Source organism: Coenobita brevimanus, chromosome 50, assembly GCF_032717465.1.
Source record: "Coenobita brevimanus isolate Jiangsu-jjx chromosome 50, ASM3271746v2, whole genome shotgun sequence".
Lineage (NCBI taxonomy): Eukaryota > Metazoa > Arthropoda > Malacostraca > Decapoda > Coenobitidae > Coenobita > Coenobita brevimanus.
In genome coordinates this window covers 39,415,828-39,436,232 of record NC_137003.1, presented here as the reverse complement: position 1 = coordinate 39,436,232, position 20,405 = coordinate 39,415,828, and the positions used below count along the sequence as shown (strand labels likewise).

Below are 20,405 nucleotides of genomic sequence, written 5' to 3'. Positions count from 1 at the left end.
CTGTATGGTAGTGAGACCTGGGCAGTGAAGGAGAAAGATATTCGCCGGCTCAGATGTACAGAAATGACAATGATTACGTGGATGTGCAATGCGTCCCTGCGTCCAAGGCCTGGAGGGGCTGGGTTTACGATGGAAGAGTTGAGAGGTAGGATGGGACTGGAGTGTATTGGTGTTGTGATGGGAAGAGGTAGATTGAGATGATTTGGACATGTGGAGAGGATGGGGGATGATAATTGGGTGAGGAAGATGAGAAGTGTTAATATTGGGGGTGGGGTTATGAGGGGTAGACCGAGAAAGACATGGGATGAGGTCATTAAGTGTGACCTCAGGGTTAAGGGACTGAACAGGGAGGCTGCAATGGATCGTGCAGCATGGAGAGCCGCCATTAGGTGACCAAGGCTGACACATGCAAGCATGTTGGAGCCTTTAAAAACGAAAACAATAGATAGATACGAGATATAGATATATACATTTTTCTTACCAACTCTAATGCAAAAGTGAACTGATACAGTCCATCATGTATGCAACAGCTCGACTCTGGAACTGTCTTCCTCAGTTTGTATTTCCCTCTCCCTGTGACATCCAAGCTTTTAAACACTGTGTGTCCAGGCATCTCAAAATGAAGGGTTGGCTCTCTTTTGTTTAGTTTTTCTTGAAAGGGCAACTTGCATTCTTCCAGCCTCTGGTTCATTTCATCCAACCAAGTGTGGGAAGTAGGGCCATAAGAATATTATGTGGCTACAAGCTTAGTAACAATACATTAGCTATCTACTATGAAACACACTGTTACTAATCTTAGCGTACACATCTTGTGATGGGTACGCTAACCTTTATTACCCCATTAGGAGCATGGTGGCCTGGGGCTAGGCCACTTGGGCCAGATATTTATTGTAAGATTGACCAATCACTTCCCCCTCAGTACCATTATGTGGGCAGTAAACCACAGCCACCCTACATACATAAACCCTTATGGGCTCCATCCAGTATGGTTACCACCTAGGCCTAATGTAGTAAATGGCTTCCTAAATTACAGAAAATCATTTGACTTATTGCACATCATGAATATCTTTTTCGTAACTGTGTCCAGGGATTAATTAGTTGGTCTTTGTGCTTGGTTAAACTTAGTCCTAGAGAAAACCTTTGCTTATTCAAAGGTTGGCCACAGTATAAGTGCTTTTAAAAGGAGGAATTATGAGTGAGGTACAATAATCCCATTGTTGTAGTGCACTTCATTAATATAGTTTTTATTATCACAGTAAAGGTAGGTGGGGGCACTCACCATCCACTCACTTGATGTAGTGCTGCTCTCGGGTGTCTGCCCTTTCCTCTCCTCCCTCCTTTCTTTCCTTCCTTCCTCTTCTGTCTTTTGTTACTTCATTCTGTCCTCATCCATCTGCCTACGGGTGACTTTACACTCCCTCTTTTGTCTTTCTTTCCTTCATTCTTTCCTGTTCCTTCTGCCTGTGGGTGACTTTACACTAAGTGACAAGCTGAAAGGTTTCCTGTACACCATTTATGGCGCCTGGTGGTTTAGTGGGTAATTACAGGGCTCCAATTGGATGGAGGCGGTGAAGGTTTATATCCAAGGGGTGGTTGGGGTTATTGCTCACATAATGCCACTCAGGGATGAGTGAGGCTGGTCACTCTCACCTTAAATGTCAGGACCATCCTGCCTAGTCCTGAGCTCATACACTTCTCATGGGGCAACATAGGATTGGATGATGGATGGATGGATGGATGATCACAGTGAAATTGAAACATGAACTTCCGCTGTTATAATGCAGTTTTGGGGTCAAAATCTCATCACATGCCTGAGCTGGGCTGTTGCCAAGACTTGGCCCACCAAGACAAACACACACACATTCACATATGCCTCACTTTCAATTAACCTAACCTTGTTTGTGTGTGTTTATGGTACTCTCTGTAACAATATGTATGTATGTATGTAGTGTAAAAGGAAAACTGGAGTTGAAACTTAGGTGCCTGGAACCAGCTAGGTTAAATATCATGGGTTCTAGCTCTTCATTATTATGAGTTTTCTATTATCACATGCCATGTGTGGTACCAGTTATGCACGATAACCATGGGATGACTGGACTTGTAATATGCTACTAATAATAATGTTAAAAGTAGTAGTGCAGAGAATAGGGGATGAGAAGTTTATTTAACCAATTGGTAAGTTACAGTATGATGTTTTCTTGTATATCATTAGGGTACTGCCAAATGATTTTTCTCATCTTAGGAAATTTTATCATAGTGAAGTGGTTAGAAATAATTTCCACAAAGTATTTCAGTACCATGATATCTTTTTTGTTTTATTTTGTCTGTTACCAGCTCAGGTGATTCCTCTCATAAACAGGGTATCCAGTAGAATAATAAAAGAAACAGTAATAATGATTAAGTTCAGTATCAGATGACTCACTTTCTACAGGTGACCGGCGTCTGGATCCAAGTGCCAAGCTGCTGGCCATCTACCAGGACAACCCAAATGCAGAGTTCGTTGTGAAGTGTCACCACCTCGGAGGCCAGACTTCAGCAAGGAATTCCTAAAATGCTCAGTGTTAAGGAAAAGTTGACCAATGTATGTTAAGGTAGACCTACTAGAGTTGAAGCTTTTTATCAGGAGTGCTGTAGAAAGGTATAATATAAAAGAGAAGATCTTGACGGAGCTTCGAGGTTTATGTTGGCTAAGTGGTTTCTAGAATTCTTTTATGTCAGACTTAAGTCTTTTGTTCACGTTGTTCTGAAATGGGTTTTTGTCAAACTCGAATTTTCCTAAATGTGCCCATTACTGTAATATGTACTCTTATCAGTTCACAGCAAGGATAGTATGAGAGAATGATCCCTAGTTCAGCATGCCATATTGTATACATTCTTCATGCAGACTGAATATAAACTATCTATCTGTCTATCTATCTATTGCCAGAAGCCTCAATCCCGTAAGGATTGGCCACAAACAAATCGCCTCCATGTCACCCTGTCCCCTGCCATTTCACTGCCCTGCTCCCAGCTCACACCCCACTCCCTCATATACTTCTCCACCCCATCCCTCCATCACATCCTCGGCCGTCCCCTCCCTCTTCCCCCCTCCACCTCACTCACATACACTCTCCTCGTCAGTTTCTCACTCTCCATCCTCTCCACATGTCCAAACCACCTTAATGTGTTTCTCTTAATGCTTCCTATCACATCCACATCCACACCACAATGCTCCTTCACTTCCTCATTTGTCAGTCTGTCTCTCCATGTGACTCCACATGCTCCTCTCAGATAACTCATTTCCACTGCTCTCACTCTTGACATTTGTCCCTCCAACAAGGTCCAAGCGTCACTTCCATACGTTAGAGTTGGTATCACAATACTGTCATGTAGCAACTTTTTCACTTCATGCTCACTTCCCTATTTCTTATCACTGCTTTCAAGGAACCAGCAACCTTTCTTCCTTGTTGTACCCTTTCAAGCACTTCACCCTCTAAACTTTCATCCTTACTCATTACTCTACCCAAGTACTTAAACACACTTACATTTTCCATTTCCTCCTCATCCAACCTCACTGTACATTCACTGACTTCACTTCTCTTGAAGACAATAACATTACTCTTCCCTACATTCACCTTTAGATTCCGTTTCTTACACACTCACAAACTTATCCACCAAGTCTTGCAGCTCCCCGTCATCTTCACTTAACAACACAGTGTCATCTGCAAACAACAGTACAGGGAGTTTCCACACACTGGCCTCTCTCACTAGGGCCTCTTTCACATCCACTGCCCTACCTTGTATCTCTTTTATAACCCCATCCATATACAGATTGAAAAAACATGGAAACATGACAAATACCTTTTTTAGTTCAACCTTCAGTTAGAAAAATTCACTTGATTCACTGTCCATAAGCACTGCAGCCTTAGCACCCTCATACGTACTCTTCACAGCATTCAACAACTTCCCATCTACTCCATATATTCTTAATACTTTCTACAATCCTTGTCTATCCACCCTGTCATATGCTTTCTCCAGATCCATGAAGGCCACATACAACTTCCTTCCCTTCTCTGTAAACTAATATATATTTTTAAAAGTCACAAAGTTGCATGGCAGGAGGTATACCAGGTACTGTATAAGGTTATCTGTGGTTTCAGATTATGAAGACTTTTTTTTTTTTTTTTTTGTCTCATTGTTATCATAAGATGTTACTTTATGTGAATACTGAATAGAAACACATTACTGTATAACTAGCATGTACAAATGTATTATCAGTAGTTATTGAAATCTTAAGTTATAGTTACAGTAATTTTTAATGGCAACTCAGCAATACCTTTCCCTGTTGAGGTATTTTTAAGGATGGCCCACCTCTTGTGTACAGCTTTTGTAATTATGGTTATACTTTAATGTACATAATAATTATGTTGTTGGGCCAAAGCCTGAGAGTGCATGCACCATATTACCTAGTCAGAAGAACTGTATGTGCTTCTCTGAATATGGTGCTTTACTAACACATCAGGTTTCAGAATGAAATATTCAGTACAGTAACATGCAAGCTGGTAGACTGATTGCCCATCCACATGTTTTAAGTTTTACTACATTATATGGTATTTTGTACATCCTTTTCTTGTAGCTTTCTTTAACACATAATAATTCAGTATTGACTGCAGTGTTTACCGTAATAAGGTGAAAAATTTATTTAAAGGAATATATTTAGAATGCAGAACACAGAGATGCTGACTGATGGAAATATTTCTTTAAACTGATGCCATTTTTAATAGAATTTATGTACTCAAATCATAGTTCCTTAGGAAATGAAGAAAAGTAGGCACAGCTCTGAAGCTTGTGGAACCTGAAGTACAGTACTTGCTTTTACCATTACAGTGCAGTAGGTACTATATACAAAACTTTTGTCTATACAGATCCACAGAGCAGTTTATTTATATTAGTGAATTTTTATAATTGGTAATGCAGCTCACCAGTACAGATGTTGGTAGAAGAGGGTAATAGAAATTGAAATATATCAGTGTTAATGAACTTGTTGAACTCAGAGGTTACAAGATTTGATGTAAGTAAATGTGGTACCTACACATGAATCCTTTAAATTAAAGGCTTTAGAATTTGCCTTTACCAGGAAACAAATGTGCACAGCAACTTGACTTATGTGGATTGCCATGTAACTTACTGAATGCTGGTGCAGCTAAAACTCCCCATTGCTCACAATACTGCACATAAGAGTTACCTCTAATGTGTTCATTTAGCCAGTTCCATAACTATACTGTACTATACTGGACGGTACTTGCATCCTCACCCAACTTCTCTCCAAATGTAGCTCATATATATAATTGTACTGTATGTGTATATAGTGTATATTTGATTGTATCATCAAAATACTCCTCATTGATTGTATCATCAAAATACTCCTCATAACCAGGCAGCCTCGCACCATAGAGAGTGCTGTCATGGAGTATTGTCCATTCAGTGCCCTGCCTGTATATCTGAGTACAGTAATTATATGTATAGTTGATTATTCCCAGTAATCTATCCTTATAGTTGTACAGTGTCAGTCATGTGTAATAATTACTTATTTTGTAGGAAAGTGTTTCCTTTTGCAATGTTTATTGTACATAAGATATACATTTACTACATAAGTCTGCATAAATTATAGAGGAAAACTTGTTATTTAATACACCTGACACTGCTGTACCAGTAATGTGCTGCATTCACTATTCTATCAGAATATGATAATAAACAAGAGAAAGGTTTTATTTCCATTAGACCATGATGGTGCGTGTAGGTGTGGGTGCTCACAGTCCACTCACTCAGAGTAGTGCTACCTTCATATAACTCCTCACAAAGTGGTCAAACAGTTTTCTGTAACCCATTAAACAGTTTACTACAATGAGTGGTAATCATACATTCAACAAATGAACACCTGTTGAGCTAGTCTAGTGGAGTCAGTCACACTAAATGGATTTGACTCATAAGGAGTTAAATAAAAGAAGTGGTTGTGGTTTTACGTGGTAGGTGGGGGCGCTCACCATCCACTCACTCGATATAGTGCTGCTATCAGGTGTCAGCCCTTTCCTCTCCTCCATCCTTCTTTCCTTCCATCCTCTTCTGTCTTCCTTTCCTTCATTCTTTCCTTGTCCTTCTGCCTACAGGTAACTTTACACTCCCTCTTCTGTCTTTCTTTCCTTCATTCTTTCGTCTTCCTTCTGCCTGTGGGTAACTCTAGACTGAGTGACAAGCCAAATGGTTTCCTGTACACCAGGAAACTATTTACTGCACTGGGTGGTAATCATATAACCAAATTTTGGCACCTGGTAGTTTAATGGGTAATTATTGTGCTCCAATCAGATTGAGCCGGTGAAGGTTTATATCCAAGGGGTGGTTGGGGTTGATTGCTCATATAATGCCACTCAGGGATGAGTGAGGCTGGTCACTCTCATCTTAAATGTCGGGACCAACTGCCTAGCCCCGGGCTCCTATGCTCCTCATGGGGCAATGTAGGATTGGATGATGGTTGTGGTTTTTGCCCACATACTGCCATTCAGGAGCTAGTGGCTGGTCACTTTCATTTTAGCCCAAAACTGCAACTTACATCACTTAATCAGCCTCTGCAACTGAGATGTCTAAGAGGCTAACTTGTGAATCTTTAAGTATCCCCTTAAAAATATATATACCTGTCTGATGATAAGCAAGAAGTGGGTGGGTGAGGATGAAAGTAGGTATACAAGCGTGGGCGATTGTACAGTATGTATGCATGCCCCGACAGAGGATCGAGTGGCAAGAGTGAAAGATGAGTTTTCGGCGAGAGTAGAAGCATGTATGGACAAGTTTGAGAGGAGCGAGAGAGTACTGTTGATTGGAGACATGAATGGCAAAGTTGGGAATGTAAGAGTGGATGGAGTGGTTGGTCAGTGGGGTGTGCCAGCTGAAGTAGATGGGAATGGTAGTGCTTTGGTGGACATCTGTGCTTGTAAGGGGTTGGCAATAGCCAACACCTACTTTCGTCATAAGATGATCCACCGGTATACATGGAGAGTCATGAGGAGGATGGATGGTGAACTTGTCAAACGAAAGGCAGTGATAGACTACGTGTGTGTGGATGAACGAATGAGAAGACAAGTGTTGGATGCAAGAGTGTGGAGAGGGTGGGGGAATGGAGTCTCGGACCATCACTTAGTGATGGCCAAGGTAGAGCTGCAAAGAAAGTGGGAGAGGAGACGAAGGGGAAGACAGGAGAAAGCAACTCCTGTGAGAAGAGTGGAGAAATTGCAAGATAGTGAGAAAATGACAGAGTATAAGAGCATAGTGGAAGAAAGATTGGGAAGGTATGAGCTTGAGCAGATGGAAGGGGTGGAAGACGTATGTAAGATATTCAAGGAAGAGATAGGCACAGCGTGTGAGGCAGTTTGTGGAGTGAGGAGGAGATGCAAGGGACAGCATGGTGGAATGATGAGGTGAAACGAGCTGTGGAACAAAAGAAGAAGGCATATAGTGAATGGTTAGCAAGTAGAGGTAGGGGAGATGAGAGAGAGAAGAAAGAAGTATATGTGAGCAGGAGAAGGGAGGTTAAGAGACTGGTGAAAGAGAGTAAGAAATGGATGAAGAGTTTGGGAGGAATCTGAGTGTGAAATGGAGAGAGAGTAAGAAATTGTTTTGGAAGGAGGTAAAGAAAGTAAGGCAGTGTGAAAGGGGAAATACAGTAGTAGGGGAGTGAAAGATAGGAATAATAGATTGTTGGTGGAGAAGAGAAAAATTGAGGAGATGGAAAGAGCACTTTGAGGATTTGTTGAATGTAGAGAGAGAGCAGTGTGAGTATAAGTGGTTGGGGAATGGCTGGGAGAAGAAGAGATGAGAGGAGGGAGGAAGAGATCAGTAGGGTGGAAGTAGTGGAAGCGATGAAGATTAAGTTGGGAAAGGCCCCAGGAATTGATGGAGTGTGTGGTGAAATGCTTAGGTATGGGGGTGAGATTGTTGTGGAATGGATATGGAAGCTGTGTAGATTGACTTGGGAAGAAGGAAGGGTTCCAGAGGACTGGAAATCAGGTATAATTGTTCCTTTATACAAAGGAAAAGGGGAGAGAGAAGTATGTGGTAACCATAGGGGTATTTGCCTTCTTAGTGTGACTGGGAAAATATATGGCAGAATACTCATTGATAGGGTTAGGCATATGACAGAGGAGCTAGTTGGAGAAGAACACGGGGGATTTAGGAAGGGAAAAGGGTGTGTAGATCAGATATTTGTTCTAAGATGTTTAGTGGAGAAGTATCTAGAGAAGGGAAGGAAAGTGTATGCTGCCTTCAAGGACTTGGAGAAAGCTTATGACAGATAGGGCAAGGTATGTGGAAGGTATTAAGAATATATGGAGTGGAGGGGAAATTGTTGAGTGCTGTGAAGAGTATGTACGAAGGAGCTAGGGCTACGGTGCAAGTGGATGGAGAGCTGAGTGAGTTCTTTGATGTCAATGTGGGACTGAAACAGGGTTGTGTGATGTCTCCATGGCTGTTTAATATATACATGAATGGGGTTGTAAAGGAGGTGCAAGGTAGGGCAGTGGATGTGGGGGTGGCTCTAATGAATGAGGGTGAGATTTGGAAGATTCCGGTGTTGCTGATTGCTGATGATACAGTATTGTTGAGTGAAGATGAATGGGAGTTGCAAGGTTTGGTGAATGAATTTGGGACAGTGTGTAGGAGGAGGAAGCTGAAAGTTAATGTAAACAAAAGTAAAGTTATGGTGTTTGAGAGGAATGAAGTCACAGAGTGTGCAGTGAGGTTGGATGGTGAGGATATGGACAATGTGAGTGCATTCAAGTACTTGGGTAGTGTGATGAGTAAGGACGGAACTTTGGGGGATGAAGTGTGTGAAAGGGTACAGCAGGGAAGGAAGGTTGTTGGTACACTGAAAGCAGTGATGAGAAATAGGGAGGTGAGTGTGGAAGTTAAGAAGTCACTGCATGATTGTATTGTGATCCCTACCCTGATGTATGGAAGCGAGGCGTGGACCTTGCAAGAGGGGAACAAGTCAAGAGTGAGAGCAGTGGAAATGAGTTACTTGAGAGGAGCATGTGGAGTGACGTAGAGGGACAGGTTGACAGATGAAGAAGTGAAGGAACATTGTGGGGTGGATGTGGATGTGGTTGAGAAGATTAGGAGAAAAACACTGAGGTGGTTTGGACATGTGAAGAGTAAGGAGAATGAAAGACTGACTAAGAAGGTGTATGTAGGTGAGGTGGAGGGAGGGAGAGGGAAGGGTAGGCCGAGGATGAGGTGAAGGGATGGAGTAGAGAGATATGAGGGAGGGGGGGGATGAGTTGGGGGGAGGGTAGTCAAATGGTGGGTGACAGCGACTTGGAGGCGTTTTGTCTGTGGCCACCCTTTGCGGGATTAGGGCGTCGGGCTATAGATAGATAGATATCCATCACACTAGAGCAAAAATAGATTTTGTAAGCACTGCTCCATCAGGTTTAGTGAGAAGGGGAAGGGGGAATGAGCTGATGATGGCAAGCTGTCATAAGCTGGGCTTAGTGCTCTCCAAAAATGGCTGTGTAAACAAGAATAGTGTTACCCTAAAACAGTAGCTAATTGGTAAAGTAGAGCTGTGTTGATTAGCAAACATGTATTTACCTGGCTGTAATATACAGGATTTGAGCTAAGCTAATATTATTATGCCCCATATCTACTCTTATCTAATCTAGGTTTAAACACATGGATGTTCTTTGCCTGCATCACCTTCCCTTCCAACCCATTATACAGTACTTCTGTTTGGGAAACTAAATTTTTTCTTGTTGAGATGCCTACTGTTCCTCAGTTTGTATTCATCCCTTCTTGTCCTTCTATCATCCTTTGCAAAAGATCCTCTCTGTCCAGTGATTCTAGACCTATGTACATCATAATCATGTCTCCCCTCTCTCTCTTTCCCATAATGTGGGCAATTTTAGTTTCTCAAGTCTTTCTTCATAGGAAAGCCCTCATAAGTCTAAAGTAATCTTCATGGCTATCCTTTGTTCCTCCACCGCTTTATTGATCATATTGCGTTGTATCATTTATAAAGGCTTCAACATGCTTATATGCATCGGCCTTGGTCATCTGATGATGGTAGTCCATGCTGCTCCATCTCTGGCAACCTCCCTATTCAGTCCCTTATCCCTGATGTTACACTCCATAACCTCATCCCAAGTCTTTTTTCGTCTACTTCTCTCAACCCTACCCCTGATGTTCAGACTTCTCACCCTCCACACCCAATTGTCATCCTCCATACTCTTAACATGTCCAAACCATCTAAGTCTACCCCTCCTCATCAAAACACCGATATGCAAGTCCTATCTTTTTTTTTTTAATCTTTTTTTTTTTTTAATGTGGTGACCATGTCACTGCTGTGTATCATGGACACTGATCTCCCTTGACATTGCCTCATCCATAGAATGAAAAGCTACTTTCATGTTTGTTAAGAGTCCATATGCCTGGCAACAGGTCATCTTGTATGAGTACTGTACTCCTAAATCCTCCTCTTCTTTTGCTTTGTTAATTCTCTCTTCTTCCCACTTTGTTTTTGTATTTGGGTCTCTTCTCACTGACCCCCCTTTTTTACACATGACATTCCTTTGCATTGAAATCCATTTTGCAGGTCCGACTCCAGTTATGTATTTTGTCTGTCATCTTGCAGTGCAACAATTAGCTTCATTTGTAATACAATTCACATTTTTTGTCATCTGTAAACATGTTCATATAGCTACTTAACCTTTCTGGCATGTTGTTTATATATATAAGAAACATGTGGTCAGTGGGGGCGCCCATCATCCACTCAGTGTTGTGCTACTGTACTCAAGGGTGACCACACTGAGTGACAAGCAGAGTGATTTCCTGTAAACCAGGAAATCATTTAACGTACAATATTTTAAACTTAAAACAAAACCATAGGAGACAGGATAAACATAATTCCTGGAAACTACTTAAGGTATGCAGCCTGGGCCTGGGAGATGTTGAGAGACACGCCCGTCCGTTGTGGCTGTCCGTGTGTGTGTGTGTGGTGAAATGCTGGAGCATGGGGGAGAGATAGTAGTTGAATGGATATGAGAGATGTGCAGATGGGCTTGGGAGGAAGTTAGAGTCCTGGATGATTGGAAGTCAGGTATAACTATTTCCCTGTACAAAGAAAAAGGGGAAAAGAAGTGTGTGGTAAAACTGGTAATCATAGGAGCATTTGTCTTCTTAGTTCAGTAGAAAAACTAAATAGTAGGGTACTTATTGAGAGAGTTAGGGAAATAACAGTGGAATTAGTTGGTGAAGAATAAGGTTTTAGGAAAGGAAGAGGTTGTGTAGATAAGATATTTATCTTAAGGCCAAATGTGGAAAAGTTTGCAGAGAAGGGAAAGAAGTTGTATGCAGCCTTCATGGATTTGCAGAAAGCTGGGAGGGGGTTGGTGATAGCCAATACCCTCTTCAGGCATAAAATGATCCACAGGTATACATGGCGAGTGATGAGAAGGGTGGGTGGTGAACTGAATGAAAGGAAGGCAATGATTGATTATGTGTGTGTGGATGAAAGGATGCGAAGATGTGTAATGGATGCAAGAGTTTATAGAGGTTGGGGGAGTGGACTTTCTGACCACTGCTTGGTGGTGGCCAGAATCAAGGTCCAATTAGAATGGAGAAATAGAAGAAGGGAAAGCCAAGAGGAAGGAGTAGTTGCAAGGAGAGTGGAAAGGTTACAAGAGGATGAGAAAAAGGCAGAGTATAAGAGAGAAGTGGAGGAACGATTGGGCAAATATGAATTGGAGCAGATGGGAGACGTGGAAGGTGTGTGTAGGATATTTACAGAAGAAATATGTGCAGCATGTGATGTGGTGTGTGGAAGGAAAAGAAGACGGAGGGGGGTGCAAGGAACAGCGTGGTGGACTGAAGAGGTGAAACAGGCTGTGGCACAAAAGAAGAAAGCATACAATGAATGGATGAGAAATGGGGCGTGGAAGAAGTTGAGAGGCGGAAGAGAGAGTTATATGTAGAAAGAAAGAGAGAGGTGAAAAGATTAGTAAGAGAGAGTAAGAAGAGAGTGGATGAGGAATTTGGAAGGAATTTGAGTGTAAAGTGGAGGGACTGTAAGAAAATGTTCTGGAAAGAGGTGAAAAGAGTAAGACAGGGTGGAAGTGAAGTTAGCAGGGGAGTGAAAGATAAAAATGGTAGATTACTAGTGGAGAAGGGAGAAAAAGTGAGCAGATGGAGAGAACACTTTAAGGAATTGTTGAACGTAGAGGATGGAAGTAATGCGAGTATAAGTGGCTGGGGAATGGCTGGGAGAAGGAGGGAGGTGAGAAGACAGGAAGAAATCAGTAGAAGTTGTGGAAGCAATGAAGAAAGTTAAATCGAGGAAAGCCCCAGGAATTGATGGAGTGTGTGGTGAAATGCTGAAGCATGGGGGAGAGATAGTAGTAGAATGGATGTGGAAGATGTGCAGATTGGCCTGGGAGGAAGGTAGAGTCCCAGAGGATTGGAAGTCAGGTATAATTATTCCCTTGTACAAAGGAAAAGGGGAAAAAGAAGTGTGTGGTAATCATAGGGGCATTTGTCTTCTTAGTATAATAGGAAAAGTGTATGGTAGGATACTTATTGACAGAGTTAGAGAAAGAACAGAGAAATTAGTTGGAGAAGAACAGGGAGGCTTTAGAAAGGGAAGAGGTTGTGTAGATCAGATATTCATTATTAGATCCTTAGTGGAAAAGTTTCTAGAGAAGGGAAAGAAGTTGTATGCGGCTTTCATGGATTTGGAGAAAGCTTATGACAGGGTGGATAGACAAGGATTGTGGGAAGTGTTAAGAATATATGGAGTAGATGGGAAGTTGTTGAATACTGTGAAGAGTATGTATGATGGTGCAAAGGCTGCAGTGCGTGTGGATGGTGAACTAAGTGAATTTTTCTCTTTGAAAGTTGGGTTGAAACAGGGATGTGTCATGTCTCCATGGTTGTTCAATCTGTACATGGATGGGGTAATAAAAGAGGTACAAGGTAGGGTAGTGGATGTTGGAGTGGCCCTGGTGAGAGAGGATAGTGTTTGGAATCTCCCTGTACTGTTGTTTGCAGATGATACTGTGTTGTTGAGTGAAGACGAAGGGGAGCTGCAAGGCTTGGTGGATGAGTTTGGGAGAGTGTGTAAGAAACGGAATCTAAAGGTGAATGTAGGGAAGAGTAAAGTGATGGTCTTTGAGAGAGGTGAAGGCAGTGAATGTACAGCGAGGTTGGATGGTGAGGAATCGGAAAATGTGAGTACGTTTAAGTACTTGGGTAGTGTGATGAGTAAGGAAGGAGGTTTGGAGGGTGAAGTGCTTGAAAGGGTACAGCAGGGAAGAAAGGTTGCTGGTTCTTTGAAAGCAGTGATAAGAAACAGGGAAGTGAGCATGGAAGTGAAAAGGTTACTACATGACAGTATTGTGATACCAACTCTAACGTACGGAAGTGAAGCTTGGACGTTGTTGGAAGGACACAAGTCAAGAGTGAGAGCAGTGGAAATGAGTTATTTAAGAGGAGCCTGTGGAGTCACATGGAGAGACAGGCTGACGAATGAGGATATAAAGGAGCATTGTGGTGTTGATGTGGATGTGATAGGAAGCGTTATGAGGAACACACTGAGGTGGTTTGGCCATGTGGAGAGGATGGAGGGTGAAAGACTGACGAAGAGAGTGTATGTGAGTGAGGTGGAGGGGGGGAGAGCGAGGGGGAGGCCGAGGATGAGATGGAGGGATGGGGTGGAGAGGTATATGAGAGAGGGGGGTGTGAGTTGGGAGCAGGGCAATGAAATGGTGGGGGACAGGGCGACTTGGAGGCGATTTGTTTGTGGCCACCCCAAATGGGATTGAGGCGTATGGCAATAGATAGATAGATAGATATGACTGAGTGGATAGAGCAGGAATATGGAAAATACCAAAAATGTATGGAGTAAATGGGGAGTTGTTGAATGCCACAAAGAGTATGTATGAGAGTGCTAAAGCTGCAGTGCGAGTGGATAGTAAGCTGGGTGAATTTTTCTGTCTTAATGTTGGATTGAAACAGGAATGTGTCATGTCTCCATAGTTGTTCAACCTGTATTTGGATGGAGTATAAAACAGGTACAAGGTATGGCAGTGGATGCTGGAGCAGCCCTAATGAGAGAGGACAGCATCTGAAAACTTCCTGTACTGTTGATACTGTATTGTTATGTGAAGACGAAAGGGAACTGCAAGGCTTGGTGAATGGGAGTGTGTGTAAGAAATGGAATCTAAAGGTGAATGTAGGGGGGAAGTAAAGTTGTGGTCTTCAAGAGAAATGAAGTCACTGAATGCACAGTGAGACTAGATGGTATGGAAATGGAAAATGTAAGTGCATTTAAGTACTTTGGTAGTGTAATGATTGAGGATGCAGTGCTTGAAAGGGGTCAGTAGGGAAGAAAGGTTGCTGGTTTTCTGAAAGCAGTGATAAGGAGTAGGGAAGTGAGCATGGAATTTAAAAAGTCACTGCATGATAGTATTGTGATACCAGCTCTAAAGTATGAAATCAAAGCTTGGCCCTTGTTGGAAGGCAACAAATCAAGAGTAAGAGCAATGGAAATGGCTTGAGAGGAGCATATAGTTACATGGAGAAACTGACTGATGAATGAAGTGAAGGAATGTAGTGGTGTGGATGTAACAGATTGAGGGGAAAAAAAAAAAAGAAAAAAAAGCCATCTTTTTTAAAGACAAGAACTCCCAGATGGAAGTAGGCGCCAACAACAACAACAACAACCGAAAGCATTAGGAGAAATACACTGAGGTGGTTTGGGCATGTGGAGGGGATGGAGAACGAGAGAGTAATAAGGATAGTGTATATGAGTGAGATGGATGCGGTGTGAGGGAGGGGGAGACTGAGGATGAGATGGAGGGATGGAATGGAGAAGTTAATGAGAGGTGGGTGTGAGCTGGGGGAAGGGCAGCGAAATGGCAAGGACTGGGCGACAAGGAGACGGCCACCCCTTACAGGATTAAGGCTTCTAGCTATAAATAGATAGAAACATGGCCAGAACCAGCACTGAACTCTGGGGCACTCTGCTGTTTACACTCATCCACTGGGATACCTTATCTGTCTTCCCAGCAAATAGTTTTTCATCCATTTTAACAATTACCCATTCACCCCTCCAACTGCTCGAAGTTTCCACAATAAACTTTTATTTTGCACCCTGTCAAATGCCTTCCTCAGATCCTGTTGCGACACAATCTACCAAACCTTTTCTCTCTTTCTCTTGTATAATACCCACAACCCTATGCAGAAACTCAGCCGATTAGGGGTGCGATGAAAAACCGAATCGGCAGCCATTTAAAGAATTGGCACTTTTAACTAGAAAACATTATCATTTTTATGACCGCATAGGTTCATATACACCTAATTATTGGAAATCTGGTCAAAGTTTTGTGTTTCATTTATCTGCTAATTTTAAAAATCGGGATTTAGAGCGTAACCCTACGCGAGTCGCAACCAGTCAGTCACAGGCTCACAGCAGTGGAAGAGCCCGATAGTAAACGTTGTCACTGGCGAACTGCCTGCATCCTTAACTACCCAAAAATAGGTATATTTTGTCTTTTTCCAATCACTTCTTGCAGTCACATGTACCAATCACTTCTGTGTTGTATATGTACCAAAATTACTTGTGATAGTGAGTTTGGTGGATTCCCTGTGCCCGTTTGGTAAAGAATTACCTGTGAATGTTATAATGGAGGTGGAATCGCCACACCCGTTTGGTAAAGAATTACCAGCCACTCATTCCCATCCTTAGTGAGAAATTTGGTATACATGCATATTAACCCTTTCCTTGTAAGCCTTCAAGATTTCATAATTTTGACGAATACCAGTACTTTCATTTCCCTCCATCCGGCTCCAATCAAGGTCTCAAATATTCATCAGAATCAGCACTTTCATAATTACACCAGTCCTTATTTGCCTCTTCCCCATTGCTGAACTTTTTCAGTGTCTCAGTTACACAGAGAGTAGGCCAGCATGCTCTCCAGTACAAATTTCTCTATCTATCTTCACCAAACTACGTGCACAGTACACACTACACTTCCTATTCAAAATTTACCAAAATGGCGTCAATTCACCCAGCCTCGGAGTCCCCAGGGGGGGGGACCATAAATGCCCCCGCCATCTGCCCCTCTCCCGGTGACGACTCGAGGTGCCTGGAACCACTGTCTGACTCTCTTCTTCTTCATTTCTGCAACATTCGCGGCCTTTCATCTAACTTTCGCTCTGTTGAGCACCACCTCTCCTCCTCTAAACCTCACCTTCTTTTTCTAACGGAGACTCAGCTGTCTGAGGCAACTGACAGCAAACCTTTTTCTGTATCCTCCTACTTTCTCTATACTCATTTCAAAGCCAAAGGTGGCTGTTGTGTATACATACGCAACAACTTATCTTGCTCTCGTGTTCCTGAACTTGATTCTTCTGAATTCTCCACTCTCTGGCTTCGGCTTTCCTGTCATTCTCTGACTAAATATATCTGTGCTGTTTACTTATCCCCTAATTCTACTGACTATCAAAAATTCTTCGACTATCTTACTTCTATGATGGAACACATTCTGTCCATTTCTCCTTTCTCTGAAATCTCCATTCTTGGAGATTTCAATGTTCACCACCACCTTTGGCTCTCCTCTCCTTTCACGGATCCACCTGGTGAACAAGCCTACATCTTTTCTATCCTTAATGACCTAGAGCAGCTTGTACAGCACCCTACCCGTATCCCTGACCGCCTTGGAGAGAGCTCCAACATACTTGACCTCTTCCTCACAACTAATCCTTCTGCTTACTCTGTTAATCTTTTCTCTCCGTTGGGCTCCTCCGATCACAACCTTATTACCTTAATCTGTCCTATCGCTCCAGTACGGCCTGCGGACCCTCCAGGGAAACGTCGTCTCTGGCATTTTGGAGCTGCGGACTGGGAGGCCCTCAGGCAGTACTTCTTTGATTTTCCCTGGAATGATTATTGCTTCCATGGCCGTGAGCCATTTGATTGTGCCTTGCGCATTACGGAGGTTATTCTCTCGGGCATGGAAGCATACATTCCTTTCTCATATCCTTTGACTAATGCAAGAAAGCCTTGGTTTAATCACGCTTGTTCTAATGCTGTCCGCAACAAGGAGAAGGCCTACAAAAGGTACCGGAGCCAACCCACCCCTGAATCACATAATCTTTACGTTTCTGCCCGGAATCGTGCTAAGTCTGTTCTTCGCTCTACTAAAAATAATTTCATCCATACTAAATGCTCTCAACTCTCCAACTCGAATTCTTCCCGCTCCTTCTGGCACCTTGCCAAAAATCTTTCTAACAACTTTACCTCATCATCCTTCCCTCCTCTTTTCTACTCTGATGGTTCTGTAGCTATTTCTTCTACTGATACAGCAGATCTCTTCGCACAGACTTTCTCCTCCAATTCCACCTTAGACGATTCCGGTGCTGTTCCTCCATCACTTCCCCCCTCTGACTTCCTCATGGCTGACATTAAAATTTCTTCAGTTGATGTATTTTCTGCCATTACTGGCCTCAGTACTAACAAGGCATATGGGCCTGATGGGGTCCCTCCTGTTGTTCTCAAAAACTGTGCTTCTGTGCTTACACCCTGCCTAGGCAAACTATTTCGCCTTTGTCTGTCAACTTGTACCTTTCCTTCTTGCTGGAAGTTTGCTCTCATTCAGCCAGTCCCAAAGAAGGGTGACCACTCCCAACCCTCCAACTATCGTCCAATTGCTTTAACGTCCTGTATTTCAAAAGTTTTCGAGTCAATTCTTAATAGAAAAATTTTAAGGCATCTTTCCTATCACAACCTTCTTTCCGATCGTCAGTATGGGTTCCGTCAGGGACGCTCCACTGGCGATCTTCTCACCTACCTTTCAGACTCCTGGTCATCCTCCTTTCGGGACTTTGGCGAAAGCTTTGCCATTGCACTTGACATCTCAAAGGCTTTCGATCGAGTCTGGCATAAATCTTTAATTTCCAAACTGCCCTCCTACGGTTTCTATCCTTCTATCTGTACCTTCATTGCTAGCTTCCTTTCTGGTCGTTCTATAGCTGCTGTCGTAGACGGCCATCGTTCTTCTCCTAGATCTATCAACAGTGGTGTTCCTCAGGGCTCTGTCCTATCACCAACTCTCTTCCTTTTATTCATCAATGATCTTCTAAGCTGTACATCTAACCCTATCCACTCATACGCTGATGACTCCACCCTTCACCTTTCCATTCGGTTCCCGCAACGCCCATCTCAACAGTTACTTCAAGAAACAAGGGATGAGGCTATGGCACACCTAATGTCTGACTTGGCTCATATCTCTGACTGGGGTAAAAATAATATGGTTGTCTTTAATGCTTCTAAGACTCAGTTCTTACACCTATCAACCCGACAAAATCTTCCACAGGTACAGTGCTCGTCAGAAGTATGGGGCGCCCTGCGTCCCTCCTGAGAAACAAACCTTTCAACATTGAAAAAACATATAAATAATGCATTTTATTTACCTTTAGTGCTTCGTAGGGTAGCCTTTACGTTTCTTCACGGACCTGAGACGTCTTGGAAGTGAAAGGGCGAGGCTCCTGAGGTGCTGGAGGGGTATTTTGTCCCAGGAGTCACGAATGGCGGCTTCCAGCTTAGGCAGAGAGCTCACGTCCTTCCCTTGGAGACTCTTCTTTACGAGGTACCAGAGGTTTTCAATCGGGTTGAGGTCTGGGCTATTTCCTGGCCAGTCTGTCATGAATGATACCTCGCAGTCACGAAGCCAATTGGTGACCGATTTGGCCTTATGAGCAGGTGCACCGTCCTGCTGAAACACTCATGCACCTGTTAGCTCGAAGGAGTCTGGTAAATGATCACACAGAAGCTCCAGGTAAACATCCTGATTCACTCTGAGGTTCTTGGGAAGTACAACAAGCTTCCCCAAACCCTTCCCTGAAAAACAACCCCATACCATGAGTGAATCAGGATGTTTAAATGTGCTTTCTACATACCGTGGGTCAAGTGGGTCACTACCTTTGCATGCTCCTCTGTTACAGGTAACACTAAACGTTGCCTCATCAGACCACAACACTGACAACCATTGCTCCTCACCCCAATTTAGATATTTATTAGCAAAGGCAAGCCTACGAATTCTCTGGCTGCTAGAGAGAAGAGGCTTTTTCACAGGCCTGTGACTTGTGTAACCAAGCTCATGCACCCTACGAGACACTGTTCTCACTGACACCTCACCAAACACTTCCGGGTTGCTCTCCTTAATTTTCCTTGCACTCACACAAGGATTAAACTCCACTGCACGTTTTAAAACATTAACAGACCTTGGGGAAGTTTTCCTAGGCCTACCAGACCTCGGTTTCTTTGTGGGAACTTCACCACTGTTTTCCTCCCGAAACCGCACACACCAACAACGCACTGTCGATCGTGGCACACCAACCAATTCACTAATTTCCTTTGTCTGGTGGCCTGCCTCCTTTAGAGCAATGATCTGGGATATGATTTCACTCGATAGTTCACGGGTAGGTGCCATAACAAAGTTTTGAAGGCCAAAACAATGCGGGACACTCGGTAAAAAATGGCGCAATTTGAGAGGGACACTCGCCGGAGTTCCTCTCTCTCAGGCAGCCCGTGGGCGACTGAGGCGGGAACCAACCAGCGCGTCAGAAGGCCTCAGGCTACCGTGACGTCATGCTCGGAGCTCAAACTTGTGGCTCAATTCTTACCCCCAAAAATGGGTGATTCTTTTTGGGCCATAAGTATTGCGCGCCCGGCGGACATCGCTGAATACTTCTGACGAGCACTGTATACCCACTAATGTTTAATAATATTCAGATTAATCCTGCATCATCCTTGAACATGCTTGGGGTTTCATTTACTCGGGACTTATCTTGGAAAGATCATATTACATCTCTTGTAAAATCTGCTTCCAAGAGATTGGGTGTGCTAAGCCGACTCCGCTCTTTCTTTACCCCTGCACAATTGTTGACTCTATACAGGGGTTTTATCCGCCCCTGTGTGGAGTACAACTCTCATGTGTGGGGAGGCTCCCCACATACAGCTCTTCTCAATAGGGTGGAGTCAAAGGCTTTTCGTCTCATTAACTCTCCTCCTCTTACTGACTCCCTTCAACCTCTGTCTCTTCGCCGCACTGTTGCATCTTTATCTCTTTTCTATCGCTACTTTAATGGTCACTGCTCCTCTGAACTGTCTGCTTGCATTCCTCCACCTCTACGACGGGCGCGTAGCACCCGTCTGGCAGCAAACTCTCATCCCTTTTCTGTCCAACTCTCTAATGCAAGAGTTAACCGTTACTCCCAGTCTTTCATTCATGCAACAGGTCAGCTCTGGAACTGTCTCCCTCTGTCTGTATTTCCTCCTGCCTATGATCTCCAGTCTTTCAAACGCAGTGTGTCCAGGCATCTCA

At 43.2% G+C, this 20,405-nt stretch overlaps 1 protein-coding gene across 1 annotated transcript in view; it reads left to right on the top strand.

Annotated features, from left to right (window-relative positions):
• The window catches only part of LOC145399811 (rho GTPase-activating protein conundrum-like), a 234,665-nt gene extending 231,895 nt beyond the window's left edge, over nucleotides 1–2,770 (top strand). Inside the window, exon 17 of the mRNA XM_080272372.1 lies at nucleotides 2,432–2,770. Coding sequence (XP_080128498.1) covers nucleotides 2,432–2,550 — 119 coding nt within the window. The 3' untranslated portion in view covers nucleotides 2,551–2,770. The remainder of the gene's footprint in view (nucleotides 1–2,431) is intronic.
• The last annotated feature ends 17,635 nt before the right edge of the window (nucleotides 2,771–20,405 follow it).